Source organism: Tamandua tetradactyla, chromosome 6, assembly GCF_023851605.1.
Source record: "Tamandua tetradactyla isolate mTamTet1 chromosome 6, mTamTet1.pri, whole genome shotgun sequence".
NCBI classification, from domain to species: domain Eukaryota; kingdom Metazoa; phylum Chordata; class Mammalia; order Pilosa; family Myrmecophagidae; genus Tamandua; species Tamandua tetradactyla.
In genome coordinates, this window is record NC_135332.1 from 116,801,295 (window position 1) to 116,824,952 (window position 23,658).

The following is a 23,658-nucleotide window of genomic DNA, read 5'->3' on the forward strand; positions in this document are numbered from 1 at the left end:
TCATTTTCTATGATAGAAAAAAAATTGTTGCAGCCAAAAGAAGACAGCATGGTTGCAGAACAAGTGTTCCAAGGCCCCTTCCCATCCTGCAACCTAACAGTCTGGGAAAGGTGGGTCAGTCCAGGTCACCTTGGCCTTCCCACCCATCTGCCTTTTGCAGGAGTTATCTGGCTGGACGGCACCCTGCTGCTTAGCTCCCTGAGCCTCAGTTCTAAGACATACCATGTGGTGCTCTTTGGGAGCACATAAGAAGAAATTGCTAAGGCTAAAAGAGAAACATACTAAGCCACATTCATGAATTGTTACTTGTATGGGTGTAGGGTGTAGTAGCTTTAAAACTCCTTAGCTCTTAGGTCCTCACCTTTTTTTTTTGTATGCTGAATGGTGGGAGTCATATTCCCTTCTGTTTCCACCTGAATATTCTATTGCCGCACCATTTGTTGAATTTTTGTTCGTTTTCTTTCTTTTGTTTGCTTGTTTTTGGGAAGTGCATGGACTGGGTTTTGAACCTGGGTCTCCCACATGGCAGGTGAGAATTGTACTACTGAATTACCCTTGTACCCTGGTTCCTCACCTTTTTAACCTATCTGGTGGTTAGCTCTTTTTGCATATTGGGCTTAGAAATGAACTTCTACTTTAACCAAAGGGTTTCAGGGATTTGAAAAAAAAAAAAAGGATTTTATTGAAAATCTTTGCATTCTGGGGAATTGTGGTATATTTTGTTATCTAAGCAAATATTTCATTATGTAATGATCTCTACTGGGGAAAATAAATGTCTTGTCAGGGCTGATAAAACAGTCAATTTAAGTCAAGGAACTGGTTAATTAGAAAAGGAAACATTGCTCAGATCTGTTATTTAGAATTGTTAGGCTCAACTGTATCTCTGAATTTTTTTTCCATTTTTAAAAAGATTTTTTGTGAAATATTTCAAATTATGAAGTATTGAAAATAGTATAATAAACACATACTTACAGGGCATCCTTGTCAAATCTTAATATTTTGCATGTTTTCCTCGGGTCTTTTTTTAATAAGATAATTCAGATATATAAGAAGTCCTCTTTCCTACAGTTTCCAGTTCTTCCCTCTCAAGAGAGAACCACTTGCTGTTCCTCTTTCCCATGAATGACTTATACTTCCCTTCATATGCTTGTATTCATAAAAAAAAATGGCAAATTTTAAATTTTATTAAGTTTTAAACAATATGTTGCAAACAATACTGTTTTAAATACTATGAAGCAAATTTTAAATTTTTACATAAGTAGGATAATATTTTATGTATAATTCTGAAATTCACGTCTCTTTTGAGTTGGTATGTTCTTGAGATCATGCCATTTCATTCCCACCCCCTAAAAAAGCTAAGATTTAACTGATGGGAACACTCGGCTCTTTTTAACAGAGGTAGGTCAGATAAATTTGCAATCAATTTTGCACAAAGATGTTTGAAAACTAGGACAAGGAAGATAACCAATAGTAGCTGATATTACTGAGCACTTGGAATATTCCAGACATTGTTCAGAGGGCTTTCTTGGCCTTAAGTCATTTAATCCTCAGAACTCTATGAGACAGCTTCTGTTGTGATCTCCATTTTACAGATAAGGAAACCAGGGTACAGAGAGGTTGTCTAGTTTTTCTTAAGTCACACAGCCAGAAGAAGCAGAGCCAGGAGGTAAATCTAATTTGACTTCTTATCTGAATCGTGACCTGTAGATGAGACACTATCAAAAATTTTGAAAACTGCATGTAACATCCCTTTAAGCCAACCTCTTACTGATGCTGCTGTACTTGAATGCATGGCCACACTTGACTCTACCAAGCTTCCTTCCTTGTGGCTTTCTGAGAGTTCCAGCCAGGCCCAGAGGGGAGGTGACAGTCGCCCTCACTCTCCACTCATAGGTTTCTCTGACCAGAACTTGAGCAACCTCTTCCATGAAAAAATGTGGGGTCCCTTAGAAAAAAACTAAGATGTGTTCCTAATTCCAACAGTGACCTGAGATAAGCCAAAAGTAATTTCTCTGGATCAGTTAATCTGTTCTTAAACAGGGCAAAATATTGTCCTTCTCCATCTGAAATAAATTGTTATGAGGAAGAATAATTTAATGCACTGTGACATCCTAACTCATTAAATGGGTAGAGCTGACAGCCCTGCCTTCACTCTCCCACCCAGTTATTTGCAGAAGTTGACATGCATGGGCGATTTTGGCTTTCATTTTTTGGCAGAATGAAGAAAGACAAGGTGGATCTCCAGGCCTAAGGAACAGAGACAAGGGGAAAAAACACTGGCTCATGTCTGCTCCCCTAGGGAAGGCCTTACAGGGGGAAGAGGAATAGTGGGGAACCACAGCGCCTGGTTTCAGATCCTAGGTCCCTACTGACCAACTAGCTAACTCGGTCATCAGCCTTGGGTGAGTTAATAACACTCTCTGTGCCACAAGTTGATCCTTTATAAAACTCTAGGACAATAAGTATCTACCTAATAAACTTGCTGGGAAAATTAAATGAGTTAATATACATAATACACTTAGGAAATTTCCTGGCAGCTATTAATTACGCAGTAAGCATTAGGTATAGTTGATATTATTATCATATCACATTAGCATCACTAGTATCTGTCTGGAGGGGCTTGGTCTGACCTTCTACAGTGAAATGGAGCAAAGACAGAAACCCAAGGATCTGCTTTTTGTGGATAAAAACAGCAAACCTTAGAGTACTATTAGTTCTTGATAGCTGGAGTTTTCAAATTCTATTAAGAATCTCACTGATGAGAATGTTTTTCATCCTTCCGAGTACCGATTTTCTTCTAGCTGCGTCTAAAAAAAGTAACATATGCATACTCAACACATATTTATATAACAGTACAACATTTCCCAAAGTGTGTTTTCTGATACAATAGTTATATATTTGTCCTGTCAGAAAAGAGTGCAATGGTTAATTATGGGACACTTATATTATGTTCCATCTTAGAAATTCATAATCTATATTAATATATTTTAGGCTCTGAGAAGTGCTTCTTTTCTAAAACCGAGAATTTCCCAAACTGTTTTTTTAAGGTTGGGTTTCTTGAGGATAACTTATGCACAGTAAAAGTCATCCATTTTAGGTATACAATTCTGAGTTTTATTTTGTTAATTAATTTTTTATTTCATGAGAGGGCTCCTCCTCCTCCAGACCTGCTTTCTGGCCAAGAACCCACGAAGATGCTGCAGCGATAGAATTTTAAAACAACTCCTACTCCCACTTGACCGGTTACCCTATTAGGCCAGGACTTATCTTTCCTCCAGTGAAATACCAGTAAGGGTAGAAGCTAGAGTATGCACTGTATAGCCGAAGCAGCCCCCAAACTGAAATTTTATTGGAAATTACAATGTAATCCTAATAAAAAATACACATTTTTCCATTCCACTTCATTATACATCACTGTTTTGAATATTAAAGAAAAAAGCTTGATTTTCCTAAATCTTTTAGTAAATTGATGCCCCTGGAAAATGTGTTATGCTTCCTTTGTGGCTTTGACTTAACTGGTTGATATACCTAAGAATAACCTGACCCCCTGCTGGAAGGAGCAGAGGGACAGAATAGAAGAAGCAGGTCCCCTTTGAAAGCCTGAAATTTTGAGTTTCAATTTGCACTTTAGTCCTTAGTCTCTTAGCCCCTATTGTCAGTATTGTTTGCAAACAGGATTTACTTCCCAGTGACTATTAAGTTTGGACGAAAGATCCCTTTTGACTAATCACTTCCTTTCTTGGCAGCACAACTGTTCTACCTTTCCACTTAATACTAACTGAGCATTTACTATACACCTGATCTCATTCTATGCACTTTACATTTATCAAGTCCTTTTACCTTCCCAAAGAGCGTGAGGAAGCTATTATTACTATCCCCAATATACAGAAGAGAAAACTGAGGCACAATTTAGCCAAGATCACACAGCTAGTGTGACATGCAGGGGACATGCCAACCTAGGCAGCTCAATGAATATATACTATGGTGTCTCAACTATTCAAAGGTGAAGCTGCTCTTCCTGCAAGAAAATATGAAATTAAAATACACAATGACTGTGGTAATGTTGGATGTTATAAGAAAGGTTTTTAAGTGAACTTTTTATTAAAGTACATATATAGAAAAGTGCAAAAACCATATGTACTATTCAATTAATCTTCACAAAGTGAACACAATGTTGTTAAGTATCACCCACACCAAGAATTAACATAACCGGTGCTTTCCCCTCCCCCATCCCTTCTTGTGATCCTGGGTAAGTTTCAAAGTAAGCATTCACTTATTAGTTTTGTGCAAGCTGCATTCTGTAGTCTATCTGAGAAATAGTTGAAATACATTTCCAGAGTAACATCCTTTTTTTACAGCAGTGGTTCCCCAAGTGCGAGCCCCAGATAAGCAGCCTTAGCATTACCTGGGAATTTGATAAACAAGCAAATTCAAAGGTCCCCAATCTTAGACCTACAGAACAGAAAGTCTGGGGGTGGAGACGAGCGGATGTCCCTTGGAACGGTTTTGGTCTCTGATCTTAAAGCAACTGTGTTAGATTGGTCTCTTGATCGTATATTAACTGTTAGACGAATACTAGGGTGTTAAATGTTACCCTTGAATAGCGGTGACAAGTTCTAATTTACTTTTTAAAAAGTACCCTATGGGTAAAATGCATTTCTTTTTTTAACTAACTGTGTCGTTTTTACAGTGAGCATTTTAAAATGAGGCTAAGGCAGCCCCTCACCTCCTATCCTCCCCCCCTGGTCAGCAGTCACCGGGTTTACAAACAATGCCCTGGAACCAGGCTGGCGGGAATACTCAACGTCCAGGGGCTGGGTAAGTCTCGGCCAATCAGAAGTCAGGCTCCGGGCCGTCGCCGGTTCTGGCGTGGTGATTGGCGGTTTCGTGCCTGCCGAAGACGCCCTCCGTGATGCCTCACTCCCTCCTCACGAGCCAATAGCCACTCGGCGCCCGAAGGAGTAGGACCAGCGCGAGTGATTTAACATGGCGGAGGAGGCCACCTCAGCGGTTCCGAGCCCGCGGGGGTGTGCGGACGGGGAGGATGCGGACCCATCTGAGGAGCCGATAGTGGAAACGGCGAGAGACGACCAGGTGCAGTTCGAATGTCAGGAACTGCTCAAGAGCCAGATGCAGGTGGGACCCTCTGAGGAGGAGGAAGACGCGGGCCTGGTGGCCGAGGCGGAGACCGTGGCTGCGGGTTGGATGCTGGACTTCCTCTGCCTCTCTCTTTGCCGGGCTTTCCGCGACGGCCGCTCGGAGGACTTCCACCGGACCCGGGACAGCGCCGAGGGTGAGTGCGGGGCGCGCGGGGCGGCGGCGGCGGCGGCGGCGGCGGCGGGCGGCTGAGCCCGGGTTGTCTTGGTTTTAATCCCAGGTCGGCTGATTGTCACCTGAGGGACTGTCAGCTTTTGTCTTAGGTGAAATGGGGAGAATCGTACTCGGTTTAGGGTTCATAAAGTGTATGCATTTGAGCTTAACTCGGCGTCCAGTACCTTTTGTCTCCTTTGACGTATTCCTTCTACTCAGGTTAGTGACTGTTATTCAGCTGTCACTGTGGCCTCCAGGCATAAATGCTTTCTGTAAATTTGTGACCTGTTTAAGCCTCATCGGACCTACTTGACTCAGTACAGTCCTCTAAATAAAAGGAACTGTTAATGAAATCTTCAGTCTAGATAACCGTATAATTTATGGACCAAAACACAGACCCATAGAGAAGTTCAACCCATCTTTTTGACACATCGTAGAAGGATGCTCTGATATTTATTTCAGAGTTGGCACTAAATAGAACGACAGCTGAATGCAGCCCCAAGATGGTGGAATTTAGTAGAAAATTCTCAGAAAGCCGAATTAATACACTTCATCTTCACTTTAATCCTGTGAGTGAAGCCTATAGTATTCCAAGTTTATAGTTTTTATGATCTATGTGGTAATGCATTAGAATTAGAGCCATCAGCATGAACTCCTTTGACTTAACTTTATATAAAAATTGTTAAATATAGAGATAATTCGTATAGCTGTATAATCTGGGTTAGTGTATTTTCTTGCCCTGTCACATGAAAGGGCATAGAAGAAAGGACACCACAAGAACATGGAACACAGCACCCAGATCTTATGATTTCTAATACCACTCTCCAATAGAGGAACCAGGTCTCCTTAGAGAAATGGTTGATTCTAGGATGGGACAGAAAATATACAAGCCTGTGGAGCATCTTGTAGTGCCAGAGAGTAAGGAAGTGCCCAGAAACCAACCAACCAACCAACCCACACTGGTAGGGATAGGTCAAAGGGACATAGGAGACAACTGAAAGAGCCCCCAATGACCAAAACTGAAACAATTTGAGCAAGAAAATAAAGAAGTATTAGATTATAACCCAAAGTAATGATAAAAATAAATGATTGGATAAATAAATAAATGGTAGAGAAGACTATCTCCCTTGCAGAATTCCAAATAATTTTTGTAGATACTCTGAATTCAAGGAGGTGGAGCATAACTCCCCACGTCATGTGTCTTAGCTGTATGTAGTGACTTTCTTTCAAAGGGCACGGTGTGGAAAGGAGGGAAAAAAGGTTAACTTTAGAGTGGAGAAACTTCACAAACACTAATTTACCCAGGTGATCAAAGTCACCATCAACAGCAATAAGTCATGTTGGTAGAATGTCCCTAGATGATGTGATGAAAATGGCACATTATCTCTGTCTTTCTTCCAAAAACCCGTAACTCTAGCCTAATCATTAAAAGAGGGTCAGGTAAATCCCAGTTGAGGGACAGGTACAAATACCTAACCAATGCTCCTTAAATCTGTCATCAAAACAATGAAAGTGAGGAACTGTTATAACCAAGAGGAGCCTAAGAAGACATGATAACTGAAAGGACATTAGGTAAAAACTAAGGAAATCTGAATAAAGCGTGGACTTTAATTAATAATGCATCAGTATGTTTGATTAATTGTAACAAATGTAATATACTAATGCAAGATACTAATATTTGAGAAAACATGGTGTGGGGTATGTGAAAACCCAATCTTCTTGATAATTTCGCAAATTTAAAACTTAAAAAATAAAGTTCATTTAAAAAAGACTTCTCAAAGTTTTTGGCTCAGGAGGACCTGAGGAATAATCTAGACTACCCCCGTTATTTTAAGGTTAGGGCACAGAAACCCAGAGAGAATAAATTATTTTCAAGTCGTATAGCTTATTAGTTATGGAGATTCAAATTGTGACCCAGTTGTCTCTGTATTCCCATTTTTAACTCTTGAGAGGACTCTTTTTTTAAACTTTTTTTTAATTGTGAAATACAACATATATACAAAAACCAATAAATTTCCAAGTATATTTTAACAAAAGTTATAGAACAGATTTTAAAGTTTGGTATGGGTTACAGTGCCACAATTTTTCTTGTAGCTGCTCCAAGACACTGGAGACCAAAAAGAAATATCAGTATAATGATTCAGCAGTCATACACATTAGTTAAATCCTTTGTTGTACTCTTCCTTTTTTTTTCTTTTTTGTGAAAAATAACATATATACAAAAAAGCAACACATTTCAAAATACATTGCAACAATTAGCTTAGAACAGATTTCAGAGTTTGGTATGGGTTACAATTCCACAAGTTTAAATTTTTATTTCTAGCTGCTGTAAGGTACTGGAGCCTTAAAGAAGTTATCAGTATACTGATTCAGCACTCCTACTCATTTATTAAACTCAACCTTCTCTATATAATTCCACCATCACCTTTGCTCTTTCTCCCACTCTTTAGGGGTATTTGGACTATGGCCGAAGGACCCTTTTTCTTTCTTTCCTTCTTTTTTAATCTTTTGTATTTTAGAGAACTTCATTTAAAATTGTAAAAATAGACAACTTCGATGCTTTCTAGAAAATTCTTTACTCATTCAAGTCTCGTTGTCATACTTCAGGTGTCTCTTTCAGACTTATTCCTTATTGTTTTTATGAACATCCTGCTCCTTTTGTGCTCATACCATCTTACTCTACTACCTTATGTTTTCCTCATTTATTTCCACTGATCTCAACTTTCCTCTTTATTCATTGCAGGTTTTGATAGGTAACTCACAGTCGACTTCTCCATTCCAGCACCTCCCATCAGCGTAGGTGAAAGCAGCATTACTGTAGGTAATCCAACTGATAATTTGACTTCTCAGTTCATTTACCTCTTCATTTAACTGTCCTTCATAGCATTTCACATCTGCTATCTAATTCCACAGTCATACTGTGGAACCTTGTCGTCACTAAAAACCCTGTCCAAAATTGCAAAAGCAGGCAATCAACTCTATGATCTTAATTTTCTGCCTTTCTTTATTGCTTAACTGCTTGCACTCTGCCTGTTCTTAAAATTATCTTCGGACTCCTGCCATGAGAAGCAATGTAGAGTAGTGGTAAAGAGCACAGATTCCAGGGTTAATTGTCTGAGTTTGAGTCCCGGTTCTTTTATCTGTGAGACATGAGGCAAGTTACTTACCCTCTCAGTGCCTCAGGTAATATCTTGATGATATTTACTTCATAGGATCGTTGATAGGAGTACATTAATTGATATATATAAAGCAAGGTTTCTCATCTTTGTCACTTTTGACATTTTGGGCCATAATTCTTTGTTGTATGGGGCTGCACTGTGCATTGTGAGGTATTTAGCAGCATCTCTGCTCTCTAGCCATTAGATACCAGTGGCCTCTCCCTCCCACTCATGCAATAAAAAATGTCTTCAGACATGGGTCAGTGTCCCCTGGGAAACAGCATCGCTTCCAGTTGAGACCCACCAATGTGAAGCGCTTAGAGTAGTCCCTGCCCTATAGTGAGAATTCTTATATAGTTGCTATTATTATTGCCAGTCATTAGATCCTCAGTAACGTGTCTTTCTGTCAGCCTTCCTCAGTCACAGGCGTGGCAGAAGCCGAAAGTTAGACTCGACCAGGATAGGATTTTGTTGTTACTGTTTTTTGCCTGATAGGTACAAAGAACAGATGGGCATTGATGTGCGGGGTTATCTAGCTACCCTATAGTGGACTAAATGGAGTATGGGAGAGAGTGAAGTTAGAATGGCTCTCATTTCCTTCCCTGAAGTAAATTAGCTCTTCCTTTTGTTCCCATTCCATGCTGAACTTATCCTTCGGTGGCACTCATTAAAATTTTAATTAGTCATTAGCATAACTTAACAATGACATTTTAGAATTGAGGAAATGGGGTAAATCTGTTTAAGTTATCTGCTTAGTGGCTACAGGCCTGCTTTTTGATTTGCTAGTTAACTAACCATTTCACATATACCAGCCAGTCATGGGTGAAATGTAATGTTAACAGTGGCACCATCTAGCTTTAGCTGAAACAGAACTTCCTCAGAGAAGCCCTCCCTGACACTCCTTCCTCCCCCAAAAGATAACTGTAATATTTCCTTATTATGTGCTTCCATGGCATTCTGTATTTGTATTTTTCATTTTCACCACGTTTATACTTTAGTTGTTCAGTCATTTTTGCTTTTGTTGCTGTGTGGTAACGAGCACACGGAGGTTCAGGGTCTAGGACGTGTTCACCATTGTGTTTACTCACTGCCAAGCCCAGGATCTAGGTGGGGATTCAAATATTTGGGAGAGTAATATTAATAAATGGTTTTAAAAATAAAGCTTATAAACCAAATAGATTTTCAGTTCATTGAAATCTTAACAGAAGTGACAAAATATTTCCTTTAATATGTAAGGTTTTAAGGTGTAAAATAAGCTTTCAGCTAGTGATTTGACATATTTTACAGTTTAGATCAAAATCTCCCTTTTTGAGGGGTAACGTATATGGTGTGTAAGTTGTTTTTTTTAATTTCTTCTGGAGTGATGCAAATGTTCTAAAAAATGATCATGGTGATGAATGCACAACTATGTGATGACATTGTGAGCCATGTACACCATGTATAGAATGTATGTGTGAAGATTTCTCAAAAAAAAAATCTCCCTTTTCACTAGGATAGAGTGCTACCTGTGAAAGTAATTTTCAATACTTATTTTCATGTGAAGCATCAGTTATTTTTCAAGGAAAGTGCTCATCACTATTCTTCATTCTGATTTTTAAAAATTTATAAATAATTAGAACATACGGCTCTAAATTTATGGTAATTTTTGTTAGATGTTTATAACCTATTACTCAACAAACCACACAGTGGCACTGGTGGATCAAGTTTTTTTTTTATTTTAAAAATTATTTCATTGTTTTCTTTTTCAGCTATTATTCATGGACTATCCAGTCTAACAGCTCATCAATTGAGAACTATATACATTTGTCAGTTTTTGACAAGAATTGCAGCAGGAAAAACTCTGGGTAAATATGTATTTTTATCTTATATTGGAAGTATTTCAATTATGTCTAAAAGTAAGACAATGAGAAGAAGAAACATAGAAGTTGTCATTATTTTTGAGTTTGTTCACATGTGTCTGGCATACATGTTTACTCAAGTGTAAAGGGAACATAGGCCCTATCTTCTTAGAGCATAGTGTATTAGTTTCCTAGAGCTGTGATATTAAATGATCACAACCTGATCATTTAAAAACAAACAGAAATCTATTCTCTAAGTTCTAGAGGCTGAAAGTGTTCAATCAAGTGTGGCAGAACCATGTGTAGTAGTTTGAAGCTGTGTGTACCACAGAAAAACATGTTCATACACCTAATCCATTCCTGTGGGTGTGAACAATTATAATAGGACCTTTTGCTGAAGTTACTTAAGCTGTAGCCCACCTCAGTCAGGATGGGTCTTAATTCTATTACTGGAGTCATTTATAAAAAGAGTGAAATTCAGACAGATATAAAGAAGGCCACTGGAAGCAAGAAGCTCAACAGAACCCAGAAGAGAAGGGAGACCAAGAGACAGGGCCATGTGCTTTGCCATGTTACAAGCTAAGATGCAAGGATAGCTACAGTGAGCCCCAGAAGGCACATTTTTGGAAAGAAAGCATCTGCTTGATGATGCCTTTGTTTGGACTTTTAGCCTCAAAACTGTGAGTAAATAAATCTCCATTTTTTAACCTAACCCATTTCATGATATTTGCTTGAACAACCAAGGAAACTAAAACACCACACTTCCTCTAACGGCTCTCAGAAAGAATCTCCTTGCCTCTTTCTAATTTTTGGTGGTTACCAGTGGTCCTTGCCATTCGTTGGCTTATGGCTATATCATTCCAATCCGTTAGCAAGTTCTGTTTGTTTTATGTTCAAATTAAGTTCCAAATCTGACAGTTATTTACCTCCAACATCTCTAGTAGCATTCATTCCATTTGCCCACCACTCTAGCAAACCGGCCTTCTTTCTGCCATATGAACATTTCAAACTTCCTACTCAGGACCTATCCACTTACTGTTCCATGTGGAATGTTTTTTCTCCAGATCATTTTGTGACTGCCCATTATGCTGGGCTCTACTCAGTGTCATTTCCTCAAGAGCCCTTCCCTAACTACCCTTCTAAAAGAGTCTTGCCTTCCTCCATCACTACTGATTTCTTTTACCCCTTTTCTTCTTTTATTATTCTGTCTTCTGTTATTTAACTTGGTTTATTATTTCTCTCCCTTAGCTTGTAAACATCATAAAAATAGGACTTTATCTTATTCACTGAAAGCCTGTTGGTTTTTAGGCACTCACCTACACATATTGAGTGTTCAATAAATATTTATTGAATCAATAAATTATAGATTGCAGGTGTAGGACATATAAAATGTACATAGTGAAGATTCTTGAATAACAGATTGAGATGTTTGAGTGTAATTGGTAAACAGTTGGGATCCCCTGTGAGTTTGATCAAAATAGCCTGATCAGTATTCTGTTTTTGGAAAGCAGAACAGTAATGCAAATATTTTCTCATTAAATATTCACACAGATCCTCTAAGATAGGATTTATCTTCCCCATTTTATAGATGAGAAAACTGAAACTTAGAAAGGCGAGTGACTTCCAACACCACACAGCCAATAAATGATTTAGTCTGGAATAGACTCTAATAGCATAATAAAAACTTTGACTGGTCTTTAGCTCCTGGTTCCTGGGAAGTCATCTCTACATCCTTGGGATATCTCATAATAGGAGTGCCTTTTGTGATTTGTAGTGGGCACCTGTATACACCTGGATAGTTTTTGCTAATAAGATGACAGATCTGGCCAGCCATAAGAGAAAGACCACTCTTGTGATTAAAGAGATAGGGCTTTGAGTCATCTACTAGCTGAACCTCAGTGAGGGTAGTGAAGGGGATCTAGAAATTTGAGTTCAACCATTTGGGTAATGATTCCAGATTGCCTATATAATGAAACTCTAATAAAATCTCTTGGGGACTAAAGCTCAAAAGAGCTCCCATAATTGGTTGGAAACTTTGACGTGCCAGGATGGTAATGGTTCTGACTCCACCTGGAGAGGACTTGTAACTCCTGTTTCAGATCTTCCTACACGTCACCCTTTGCCTCTCTTATTTTGTTTTTTTTATTTGTAATCTTTTTGCTATAATAAAGCTGTAATCCTCTGTATAGAACTTTCAGTGAGTTCTGCACTTTGTTTCAGCAAATTATTGAATTCTAGGGGAAATGGTAGGAACCCCCAAATTTGTAGCCATTTGGCAGATTGTGGTTATGAGAAAGAGGAAGGAGTAAAACAATGATTCCCTATATTTTGATTGGAAAAATGTTGGCAAAGAAATAACTTATTAAAATATCCTGTTTCAAATGGTCACACAATATATAAACAAGATTTCAAATATTATATGCTAAAATAAATTAAGCAAACTGGTTTTATGTTCTACAGAGATTTATTATAATACAGTTAAACTTAGAAACTATTTAAGAATTCTGTTACTATGACACCTTATGTAGTTTATTTTTGTCTTTAAAAACAACACTTTAGTGAAAAAAAATTTTTTGTAACATGTTTTATAATACTGTCTATAATTCTGCTCCTAAAATTGATTTTAATGAGGAAATTAACTTAGACAATCAAATCACTTCCCTAAGCTTGAATATCCTACAGCAATATCTGGCACATAGAATAGACTCAGTAAACATTTAAATAAATTAATTTTTTTGAAACTTAGATTCTGTTTATCTAAGTTCCTTATTTTTGTTCTGTTTTTAAGATGCACAATTTGAAAATGATGAACGAATTACACCCTTGGAATCAGCCCTTATGATCTGGGATTCAGTTGAAAAGGAACATGACAAACTTCATGAAGAAATACAGAATTTAATTAAGATTCAGGTATGAATATTACATTTTTTTTGCATGGGTAGGCACCAGGAACCAAACCCGGGACTCTGGCATAGCAGACAAGAACTCTGCTGCTGAGCCACAGTGGCCCGCCCTGAATATTACTTTTTGCTTATGATTATTTTGCTAGGAAATAAAGATATATTTAAAAGCTAAAGAAATTAAGAGGAACCTAGTGGAGAGATCACCAAGCAACCTTAAAAACCAGTGGTTTGTACTCTCTCAATTTCTAATTAAAATTATGAATATGAAAAAAGTAGAATATTTTTCATTAACGATAAATTAATAGATTTTTGTGATCAAGAGAGTATAAAATGATAATCATATGGAGAGAATTACAGGAGTAAACCTAAAAAGTAAAAGCCAAGAAAGTCAGAGATACAAGTAAATATATGGGGGGAAAAATGTTTTGCTAACGGGCAGAGCAAATACTAGGGTCTTTCTTAGCTTAAACTTTTTCCTCATTCAATCTATTTAATTTTTTTTAGTGGTTGAGTAGGAAAAAATCCACAATTCCCTATATTCCCCAGAATTAGTTGTTGATAGTATAATTGTTGGGAATAATTAGGAAGAAAGTGGGCAAAAATATGACTATTTTAAGAATTTCAATGCAGGGCAAAGAGAATTGTCAAGTTATCCCAATCTTCTAGGATTCTCGAGGAACCTACCATAAAATGGAGTGGGTGACAGTAATGTATATAGCAAACACTTAATGAAGCGCTTAATATTTGTCAAGCACCATTCTAAGTATTTGCCTATGTAAAGTAACTCATTCATCCTTAACAATGAGCCCTATGAAGCAAGGACTGCAGGCATACCTGTTTTATTATACTTCACTTTATTGCGCCTCACAGATACTGCTTTTTTTTATATAACAAATTGAAGTTTTGTGGCAATGCTGCATCTCGATTGAGCAAACCTTGAAAGGTTCATGTGTCCACTTCATGTCTCTGTGTCACATTTTGGTAATTCCTGCAATATTTCAAACTTTTTCAATTATTACTTTATCTTATGGTGATCTGTCATCTTTGGTGTTACTATTACAATTGTTTGGGGGCAACACAAACCACACCTGTATAAGACTGAAAAGTTAATTGATAAATGTTGTATGTACTCTGACTGTTCTACGGACCAGCCATCCTCCATCTCTTTCTTTCTCCTTGGGCTTCCCTTTTCCTCAAGACAATAACATTGAAATCAGGCCAATTAATAATCCTACAATCATCTCTAAGTGTTCAAGGGAAAGGAAGAGTCTTCATAAGGATATAGCTGCCATAGATAGTGATTCCCTTCATGGATCTGGGCAAAGTAAATTGAAAACCCTCTGGAAAGGAAATAAATTTTAAATGCCATTAAGAATATTTGTGATTCATGGGAGGAAGTCAAAATATCAACATTAGCAGGAGTTTGGGAGAAGTTGATTCCAGCCCTCATGGATGACTTTGACGTGTTAAAAACTACTATGGAGAAAGTAGCTATAGATCTGTGTGGAAATAGCAGGAGACTACTATTAGAAGTAGAGCTTGAAGATGTGACTGAATTGCTGTAATCTCATAATAAAACTTTAATGAATGAGGAGTTGCTTCTTTTGAATGAGCAAAGAATTCTAATCCTCGTGAAGATGCTGTGAACATTTGTGAAATGACAACAAAGGATTTAGAATAATACATAAATTAAGGTGCTAAATTAGCATCAGGGTTTGAGAGGACTGACTCCAATTTTGAAAGACATGCTATTGTGAGTAAAATGCTATCAATAGCTTTGCATGCTACAAAAAAAATCTCATGACAGAGTTAGTTCATGTGTGGAATAATAGTGGAAAGAATATAAAGTTGGATCAGGTTGATATGAGCCCACTAAGCAGAGATTCTGCATTGAGTGTTATAGTTCGAGGGGTTAGAAAGGGCATTAACTGTTTGTTTGGGTGGTTGACTGAAACATGAATCAAAAGGTGGATGACATTTATATCTGAACTCGAAGTACCAGAACTGCTCTGGTGTAACGTAGATGAAGAGATCCAAAGACTTAGGGAAATTGGAATGTTTTAGAGTAAATTTATCATGGAAGACATGCTCACACACCCCAGGAATGTCCAGAGGACACCTTTCACCAGGACTATGAGGAATAAATCTGTGAGACTAGCTCCATTATCCTTGAACTCTGTAATCTCCCTTTGCTGTAGGTCAGGTATTACTGTGGGAACAGCTGTCACTGAGCTAGAATCCTTAAACATAGTGGAGATGGTACGGATCCTGAGTTAGTAGAAACCATGTAGCAGCAGTTAATCACCACAGACAAGGTAGGCATGGCTATAATAATGGACAGAAGGCTCAAAAGCAGCATTCAAAATAATCTGATTCACAGAGACCTATGGCATTGTCTTAATAGATCTTGGGGTACCTAGAAGTGAAAGAAATGGACAGTCTATAAATTCTTACTTTATTTGTTTTATTTATTTATTTGCACGGGCAGACAATGGGAATCGAACCTAGGTCTCCAGTGTGGCAGGTGAAAACTCTGTCTGCTGAGCCACTGTGGCCTGCCCTGTAAATTCTTGTTTGAGCTGTATAAGCAGAAGAGTTCTAGGTCAAGTGAAAAAAAAGTCCAAGTTGAATTTCAAAAAGAGTCGTGGCCCCTTAATCAATTCATAGACTTGAAACAATTTATAGGCTCAGAGCCCCTTGAGTGAGGGGAAGGCCAGATACCTTTGGGGAAGGATCCTGTTTTAGTTTGTAAGCTGCCAGAATACAATATAGCAGAAATGGAATGGCTTTTAAAAAGGGAATTTATTAAGTTGCAAGTTCACAGTTCTAAGTCCATGAAAATGTCCAAATTAAGGCACCAACAAGAGGTTACCTTAACTCAAAAAAGGCTGGTGCTGTCCAGAATCCCTCTGTCAGCTGGGAAGGCACCTAGGCATCTGCTGGGGTCTCTGGCTTCTGGACACCCCTCTCAGCTGGGAAGACACATGGTGAAGTCTGCTAGCTTTCTCTCCTCATTTCATAAGGCTTCTGTGGGGTTGTTTTCCTTCTGAATCTCCAAAGATCTCTGGTTGTATGGACTCTTGGATCTGAGCTTTTTCCAAAATGGTTTCCTCTTAAAGGGCTCCAGTAAGCAACCCCACCTTGAATGGGTGAAGCACATCTCCATGGAAACGAAAAGGATCCCGACCAGCAGTATTGAGTGAGGATTAAAGAGCATGGCTTTTCTGGGGTACACAGCAGTCTCAAACTGGCACAAGACCCTGCTACACTGCCAAAAATTTGTACCGTTAGTCTTCCAGCCTTCATCAAGGAGACCTACATATACAGCCTTCTACCAGGTCAACTGTGCATTGGGGAAAAGGAAATGATCAGATATTTCAGGAATTATTAGACATTGACTCAGAAGTGTCACTAATTCCAGGAGGCCCAAAACGTCACTCTGGTCCACCAGTCGGAGTAGGAGCTTCTGGAGCTCAGGTAATCAATGGAGTTTTAGCTCAAGTTCGTCTCATAGTGGGTTCAATGGGTCCCTGGACCCATTCTGTGGTTATATCCCCAGTTCCATAGTGCATAATTGGAATCTGCATACTCAACAACTAACAGAACCCCCATGTTGGTTCCTTGACTTGTGAGTGGGGGCTATTGTGGTATGAAAGGCCAAGTGGAAACCACTAGCACTGCCCCTAACTAGCAAAATAGTGAATCATAAGCAATACCGGATTCCTGGAGGGATTGCAGAGATTCGTGCCACTCTTAAGGACTTCAAGGATGCAAGGGTGGTGATTCCCACCACATCCCCATTCAACTCTCCTATTTGGCTTGTGCAGAAAACAGAGGAGTTTTGGAGAATGACAGTATAATATTGTAAACTTAATGAAGTGGTAACTCCAATTGCAGCTGTTGTTCCAGATCTATCACTGCTTAAGCAAATCAACACATCCCTTGGTAAGTGGTATGCAGCAGTTGTCTGGCAGATGCTTTTTTCTCAATAGTTGTTAATAAGAACCACCAGAAATAGATTACTTTCAGCTGGTAAGGCCAGCACTGTACCTTCACTACCCACCTCAGGGGTATATCGCCTCTCCAGCACTATATCATAATCTCACCTGCATGGCCTTGATTGTTTCTCCTCCCACAAGACATCATAATGGTCCATGGTGTTGATTGGACCTAGTGAGCTAGAAGTAGCAACTGCTCTAGACTTATTGATAAAGCATTTGCATGTTAGAGGATGAGAGATAAATCCAGCCAAAATACAGGGGCCTTCCACCTCAGTGAAATTTCTAGGTGTCCAATGGTATGGGGCATATTAAGATATCCCTTGTAAGGTAAAGGTCCTTCTTTATACAACTGAAAAGAGATACAATGCCTTGTTGGCTTCTTTGGATTTTGGAGACAGTATATTCCTCCTTTGGGTGTACTACACAGTCCCCAAAAGTGAGTTACAAAGTGTGACCCATGAGGAGTGTTTTAGTTTGTAAAAGCTGCCAGAGCGCTATAATACCAGAAACAGAACGGCTTTTAAAAAGGGGAATTTATTAAGTTGTAAGTTTGTAGTTCTGAGGCCATGAAAATGTCCAAACCTAAGCCATACAAGGAAAGATACCTTGATTTGAGAAAGTCCATTTGGTCCAGAAGATCTCTGTCAGCTGTGGTGATGTCTGCTAGCTTTCTCTTCTCATTTCATAGGGCTTCCCCAGGGATGTTTACCTTCTACATCTCCAAAGATCTCTTGTTGTGTGGGCTCTGTTGGTTCTATTAGCTCTAAAGCCTTTTCCAAAATGGTCCCCTCTTAAAAGGATCCAGTAAGCACCCTACCTTGAATGAGCGGAGACACATCTCCATGGAAACCAACTAATCAAAAGTTACCACCACATTTGGGTGGGTTACATTTCCATGGAAACACTAAAAAAGATCCCACCCATCAATATTGAATGAGGATTAAAGGAGCTGGCTTTTCTGGGGTATATAGTAGCTTCAAACTGGCCTAAGGAGATATGCGATATACTCCAAAATAACTGCGTGCGTTTTCTAATTTATATTGACAGAAATCAGGGAAATATTTATGGGAATGGAGATTAAGGATGTGGGATAATAGTGCAAGAAGGTAGTGATAAATATGAAGTATGACCACATGTCCAATTGCAGAAACAAGGACTGTAATGATATGACTTTCTTCCTTGCTTTGTTATGAATACATTTGTACAAAAGTAAACATCTGATGGTGGAATTATACACAGAAGATAGGACTTAAATGAATATGAATGCTGAATCATTAAATTGATATCTCTTTTAGTCTCCAGCATTTTAGAGCAGCTAGAAGTAAAAACCTAAAATTTTGAAATTGTAACCCATGTCGAAGTCTGAAATATGTTCTACAACTAATTGTGGTGCTGTGCTTTCAAATTTGTAGCTTTTTTTGTGTGTATGTTATTGTTCACAAAAAAAGAAGGAAAAAAAAGTCAATTGTGATGATAAAGTATGTAAATCCTCTAGCCGCCTATATTCTGGAGCAGTTAGAAGGAAAAATCTGAGAGGATTGTATGGTAGCCAGTTACTCAGGGATAAACTCAGGGATCTGTCCTGTAATCAGTTGTTGAAGAGTGCTTTGAAAACTATTGCTTTTTTATTTCTTTGCTTTGTATTTATGTTATAATATACGATTTAAAAAAAGTTAAAAAAAATCAACTCGGTTGGTGGAGAAAGTTTTGCCTTTAATGTAATTTTATACTTAAGTAATGATCTCAGAAAACACTGAGAGTCAGTGCATAATGTGTAGAGAATTAGAAATAACTGAAACAAGGTTTGTTTCCTAATACTAACCAACCTGGCAACAATATTATATATAGGTACTATTTAGATTATACTGATTATGCTTCATATATGGATTTGGATAATTTTTTAAATGTCCATAGTATTAAAATAATTTCTATCAATGGCAATATTATCCTATGGTGTTAATGTTTAATCTCAGGATATATCAATGTGCTGCGGTGTATAAAAATGACATTTTTTGTTGCTAATGCTCACAAAAGTATTTCAGAAAAAGACTCAAAAGTTGTTTATTATAAAAATAAAGTACGTGGTTGTTTAAGTGTATTGTTTGTTTTCTTAAATAAAAAAATAACAAAAAAGTAATCATCTCTGTTTCCTCTATCTTATCCCCTTATCATATGACATAAGTTGTATTGTTCATGTTATAATATTTGTTATAGGATATCAAGTTTAAGAGGGAATGTTTCCTGCAAAGTAGAACTAAGCTTATAATTATACCTAAGAGTCACCCCCAGAGACCATCTTGTTGCTCAGATGTGGCTTTTCTTTCTAAGCCAACTCGTCAGGTGAACTCACTGACCTCTCCCCTACATAAGACATGACTCCCAGGGGTATAAATCTCCCTCATAACATGAGACCTGACTCCCAGGGATTCACTGGGACCTGGCATCATGGGATTGAGAAAGCCTTCTTGACCAAAAATAGGGGAAGAGAGAAATGAGACAAAGTTTCAGTGACTGAGAAATTTCAAACAAAGTCTACAGGCTATCCTAGAGATTATTCTTATGCGTTGTATAGATATCCCTTATTTATTTGCATGGGTAGGCACCAGGAATTAAACCTGGGTCTCTGGCATAGCAGACTAGAATTCTGCCTGTTAAGCCTGAGCCACTGTCTCACTGCCTAGATATCCCTTTTTAGTTTATGGTGTATTGTAGTGGCTAGAGAGAAGTACCTGAAACTTGAACTGTATTCTAGTAGCCTTTATTCTTGAAAATGACTGTATAACTATATAGCTTTTACAGGGTGCCTGTGTGATTGTGAAAACCTTGTGTCTAATGCTCCCTTTATCCAGGATATGTATAGATGAATAAGTGAAAAAATAAACAGTAGGGGGAAGATAAGGGTTAAAAAAATGGGTAGGTTGCAATACTACTGGTCAATGAGGAGGAGGAGTAAGGAATATGGGATTGTGCTGGTTTGAAAGGATTTATGTATCCTAGAAAAGGCATGTTTTAATCCTAATCCCATTTTGTAAAGACAGCCGTTTCTTCTAATCCCTATTCAGTACTGTATGTTGGAATTTTTAATTAGATTATCTCTATAGAGAATGTGACTCAAGTGTGGGTATAAAACTTGACTAGGTGGAGATGTGTCTCCACCCATTCTGTGCGGGTCTTGATTGGTTTTACTGGAATCTTTTAAAGAAGAAGCACTTTGGAAAAAGCTAGAGAACAACAAGAGAGAAAGCCATGAGATTCAGAGTAGAGAACGACATAGCCACAAAAAGCAGAGTCTACCAGCCAGTGATCTTGGAGCTGAAGAAGGAAAACACCTCCTGGGGAGCTTCAAGGAGCAGGAGGCCTGGAGAGGGAGCTAGCAGATGACACCGTGTTTGCCATGTGCCTTTCCACTTGAGAGAGAAACCATGAACTTCATCAGCCTTCTTGAATGAAGTTATCCTTCCCTGGATGCCTGAGATTGGACGCTTTTATAGATTTGTTTTATAATTGGGACATTTTCATGGCCTTAGAACTGTAAACTTATAACTTAGTAAACTCCTCTTTTTAAAAGCCATTCCATTTCTGGTGTATTACAATCTGGCAGCAGCAAACTATAACAGCGATGTATGGGTTTTTTCTTTTTGTCTTTTTATTTCTTTTTCTGCAGTGATACAAATGTTCTAAAGTGATCATGATGAATACACAACTATACGATGATACTGTGAGCCTTTGATTATATACTTTGAATGGACTGTATGGTACATGAAGATAACTCAATAAATATATTAAAACAAAACAAAAAAAAAATGGATGTTTCCCAAAGACTTGCACCCTATTCTGGAGAAATTTAGTGCATTTCCAGTTGTACATAGGACAGTTAAATATTGTTAGGCGAAAAGTACGTTCTGTTGGTTGTGTTCTGTTCAGAGATGAAGTATGGTTTAAGGTGTTGTGTATAGCTGCTAAGTTGACAAGAAATAGACTGTGATGGTTAGTTTTATGTGTCAATTTGGCCACATGGGGGTGCCCAGTCATTTGGTCTGGTAAACACTGGCCTGTTATTGATTACATCTACAGTCAACTAAGGGGGGGTGTCTTCCTTAATGAGAGACTCCAAACAGCTAGATTTAATCAATCAAAAGAATTTCAAGGGGAAGGTGACAATTTCAGCAGTTAGAAGAGAACTTTTGTCTCTACTTCAACCAGCCAGTCTCCTGGGAATTCATTGAAGACCTTATTATTCTTGCCATTGCAATGGCCTGCCCTACAGGGTTTGGACTCATGCATCCCCACAGTTGCGTGAGTCACTTCTATAAAATCTCATGTTATAGATATCTCCTGTTGGTTCTGTTTTCATAGAGAACCCTAACAGAATTAAGGCATAAATTGTTCAGTTTGTATTTGGGTTGATTGTAAAATTTTGATAATTTATGGTGATGGTGGTAGCACAGTATTGTGAGCATAATTAACAGCACTGTATTATTTATTTGAATTTGGCTAAAAGGAAATGTTAGGTTGTATTACGTTACTAGGATAAAAAAAAACTGTAAGGTACTACACCACACAGTAAGCTGTAAGTTAACAGTACTATATATAGTTAATAGTGCAATTATAAAAATGTGCTTTCGTCAATTGTAGCAAATGTACCATACCAATGCAAGATGCTAATAATAGGATGGTATATGGGAAACCTATATTTTATGCATGGTTTTTCTGTAAATCTACAACTTCTCTAATAAAAGAAAAAAGCTATCTAAAGTTTGTATTTGTCATACTGTCTTTTAGGCTATAGCTGTTTGTATGGAAAACGGCAGTTTTAAGGAAGCAGAAGAAGTCTTTGAAAGGATATTTGGTGACCCAAATTCTTATACGGTAATTGTTTAAATTAGAATCACAATTTTAGAACTGTTAATGTGGAAAGATGAAAATTGAAAGAATGGGGAAAAGGAATGGTTTATCATTCAACAGTATAAAACCATGCTGTCCAATAGAAATATAATGGAAGTTATATATGTAGTTTTGAATATTTTAGTAGCCACATTTAATATATTTTATTTAACCCAATATATCCATAAAGATTATCATTTTTTGGTATTTGATCATTATAAGATTATTAATGAGGTATTTTATTCCCTTTTATGTACTAAGCCTAAATCTAGGGTGTTATTTTACAGCTAGATTGCAAATAGCCACATTTCAAGGACTTAATAGCCACTTGTGGCTAAGGGCTACCTTATTAGGCAGCAGAGGTATAAAAGAAGATATGATAAGTTGATTATTTTTCTAGGGTTGTTTCTTAAATGATCAGTAGTAATTTCTAATGTGTTGAATTTTAATGATTATTAATAGAAATTACTTCTTAAAGTATTTGACAAAATATGTAAAAATACATTCTAGCAATTCCACTTCTAGATAAATACCTTAGAATAGCTGTTTTCACTTTAATTGAACCTTTTAAAGTCATGACGTTTAAAAAAAAAAAATACTGAGGCCCAGGCCCTACTGAGATTATTATTTCGTTGATCTGGAGAGAAGCCTGAGAAATAGTTTTTTAAATCTCTGTAGATTTCATTGTGCGTCTAGCACTGAAAGAACCAGTGTCCAAGAAGAACTTCTACTGTGCACAAGAAAATAGTAAAATGGTTGTAATAGCATTGCAGTAAAAGCAAGTAGACTAAATGCCCTCAACAGGATGGAAGAATAGATGAATACATTATATTTTTGTTTAATAGAATACTATACAGCAACGAAAACAAATTACAGGCATACTAATCAATAATATATATTGTTTATGGATATATACATATGTAATACAAGTATAAAGAAATGTGTAAGAATGATAAATTCTAAGTTCAGGAGTCTTCAGGAAATCTTAGGATGCCCTCAGAATATGGTAGTAAGCAGGGGCTTCAGCTGTACCAGTAGTGTTATATATCTTAAGCTGGGTTTATAATGTTCTTTCATCTTTTTGTGTGTCTGAAATATACAATATTCAAAATAAATTTTAGGCTCAAAGAAAATCATTGAGAAAAAAATACATCCATAGGTTAAAACAGAGAATTTTTAAAGTTCTTAGTAAAGTCTTAAATATTACATGACAAAATTTCTTCTTTACAATTTTGTGTGCTTTGTGTTAATAAATCTCTTCTGTTTTCTTTAGCCTTTAAAAAGGAAATTGCTTACTATAATTTCTCAGAAAGATACATTCCATTCTATTTTTCAACACTTCAGCTATAATCACATGATGGAGAAAGTTAAGACTTATGTGAATTTTGTGCTACATGAAAAGTCATCAGCCTTTCTAATGAAGGTATACATATGATTTCGAAGAGACTGTAGCAGTAGGCTTAGGAGAAATTCTTATAGTTAAGGAAAATACTTGATATAGAAACCTTTAAAAATTTATTATGTTGTGGTTTCATAGAAGAAGGTGGTAAAATGTTTTAAATAG

General features: G+C 37.5%; 1 protein-coding gene across 2 annotated transcripts in view; it reads left to right on the plus strand.

The window, feature by feature from the left end:
- The first annotated feature begins 4,903 nt into the window (after positions 1-4,903).
- The window catches only part of TERF1 (telomeric repeat binding factor 1), a 46,807-nt gene continuing 28,052 nt past the window's right edge, over positions 4,904-23,658 (plus strand). Inside the window, exons 1-5 of one of the 2 annotated variants that reach the window (XM_077166989.1) lie at positions 4,904-5,293; positions 10,217-10,312; positions 13,095-13,216; positions 21,993-22,079; positions 23,368-23,517. In XM_077166989.1, the coding sequence (XP_077023104.1) occupies positions 4,987-5,293; positions 10,217-10,312; positions 13,095-13,216; positions 21,993-22,079; positions 23,368-23,517 (762 nt within the window). In that variant the 5' untranslated portion in view covers positions 4,904-4,986. The remainder of the gene's footprint in view (positions 5,294-10,216; positions 10,313-13,094; positions 13,217-21,992; positions 22,080-23,367; positions 23,518-23,658) is intronic. The other variant, XM_077166990.1, reaches the window with a different exon arrangement.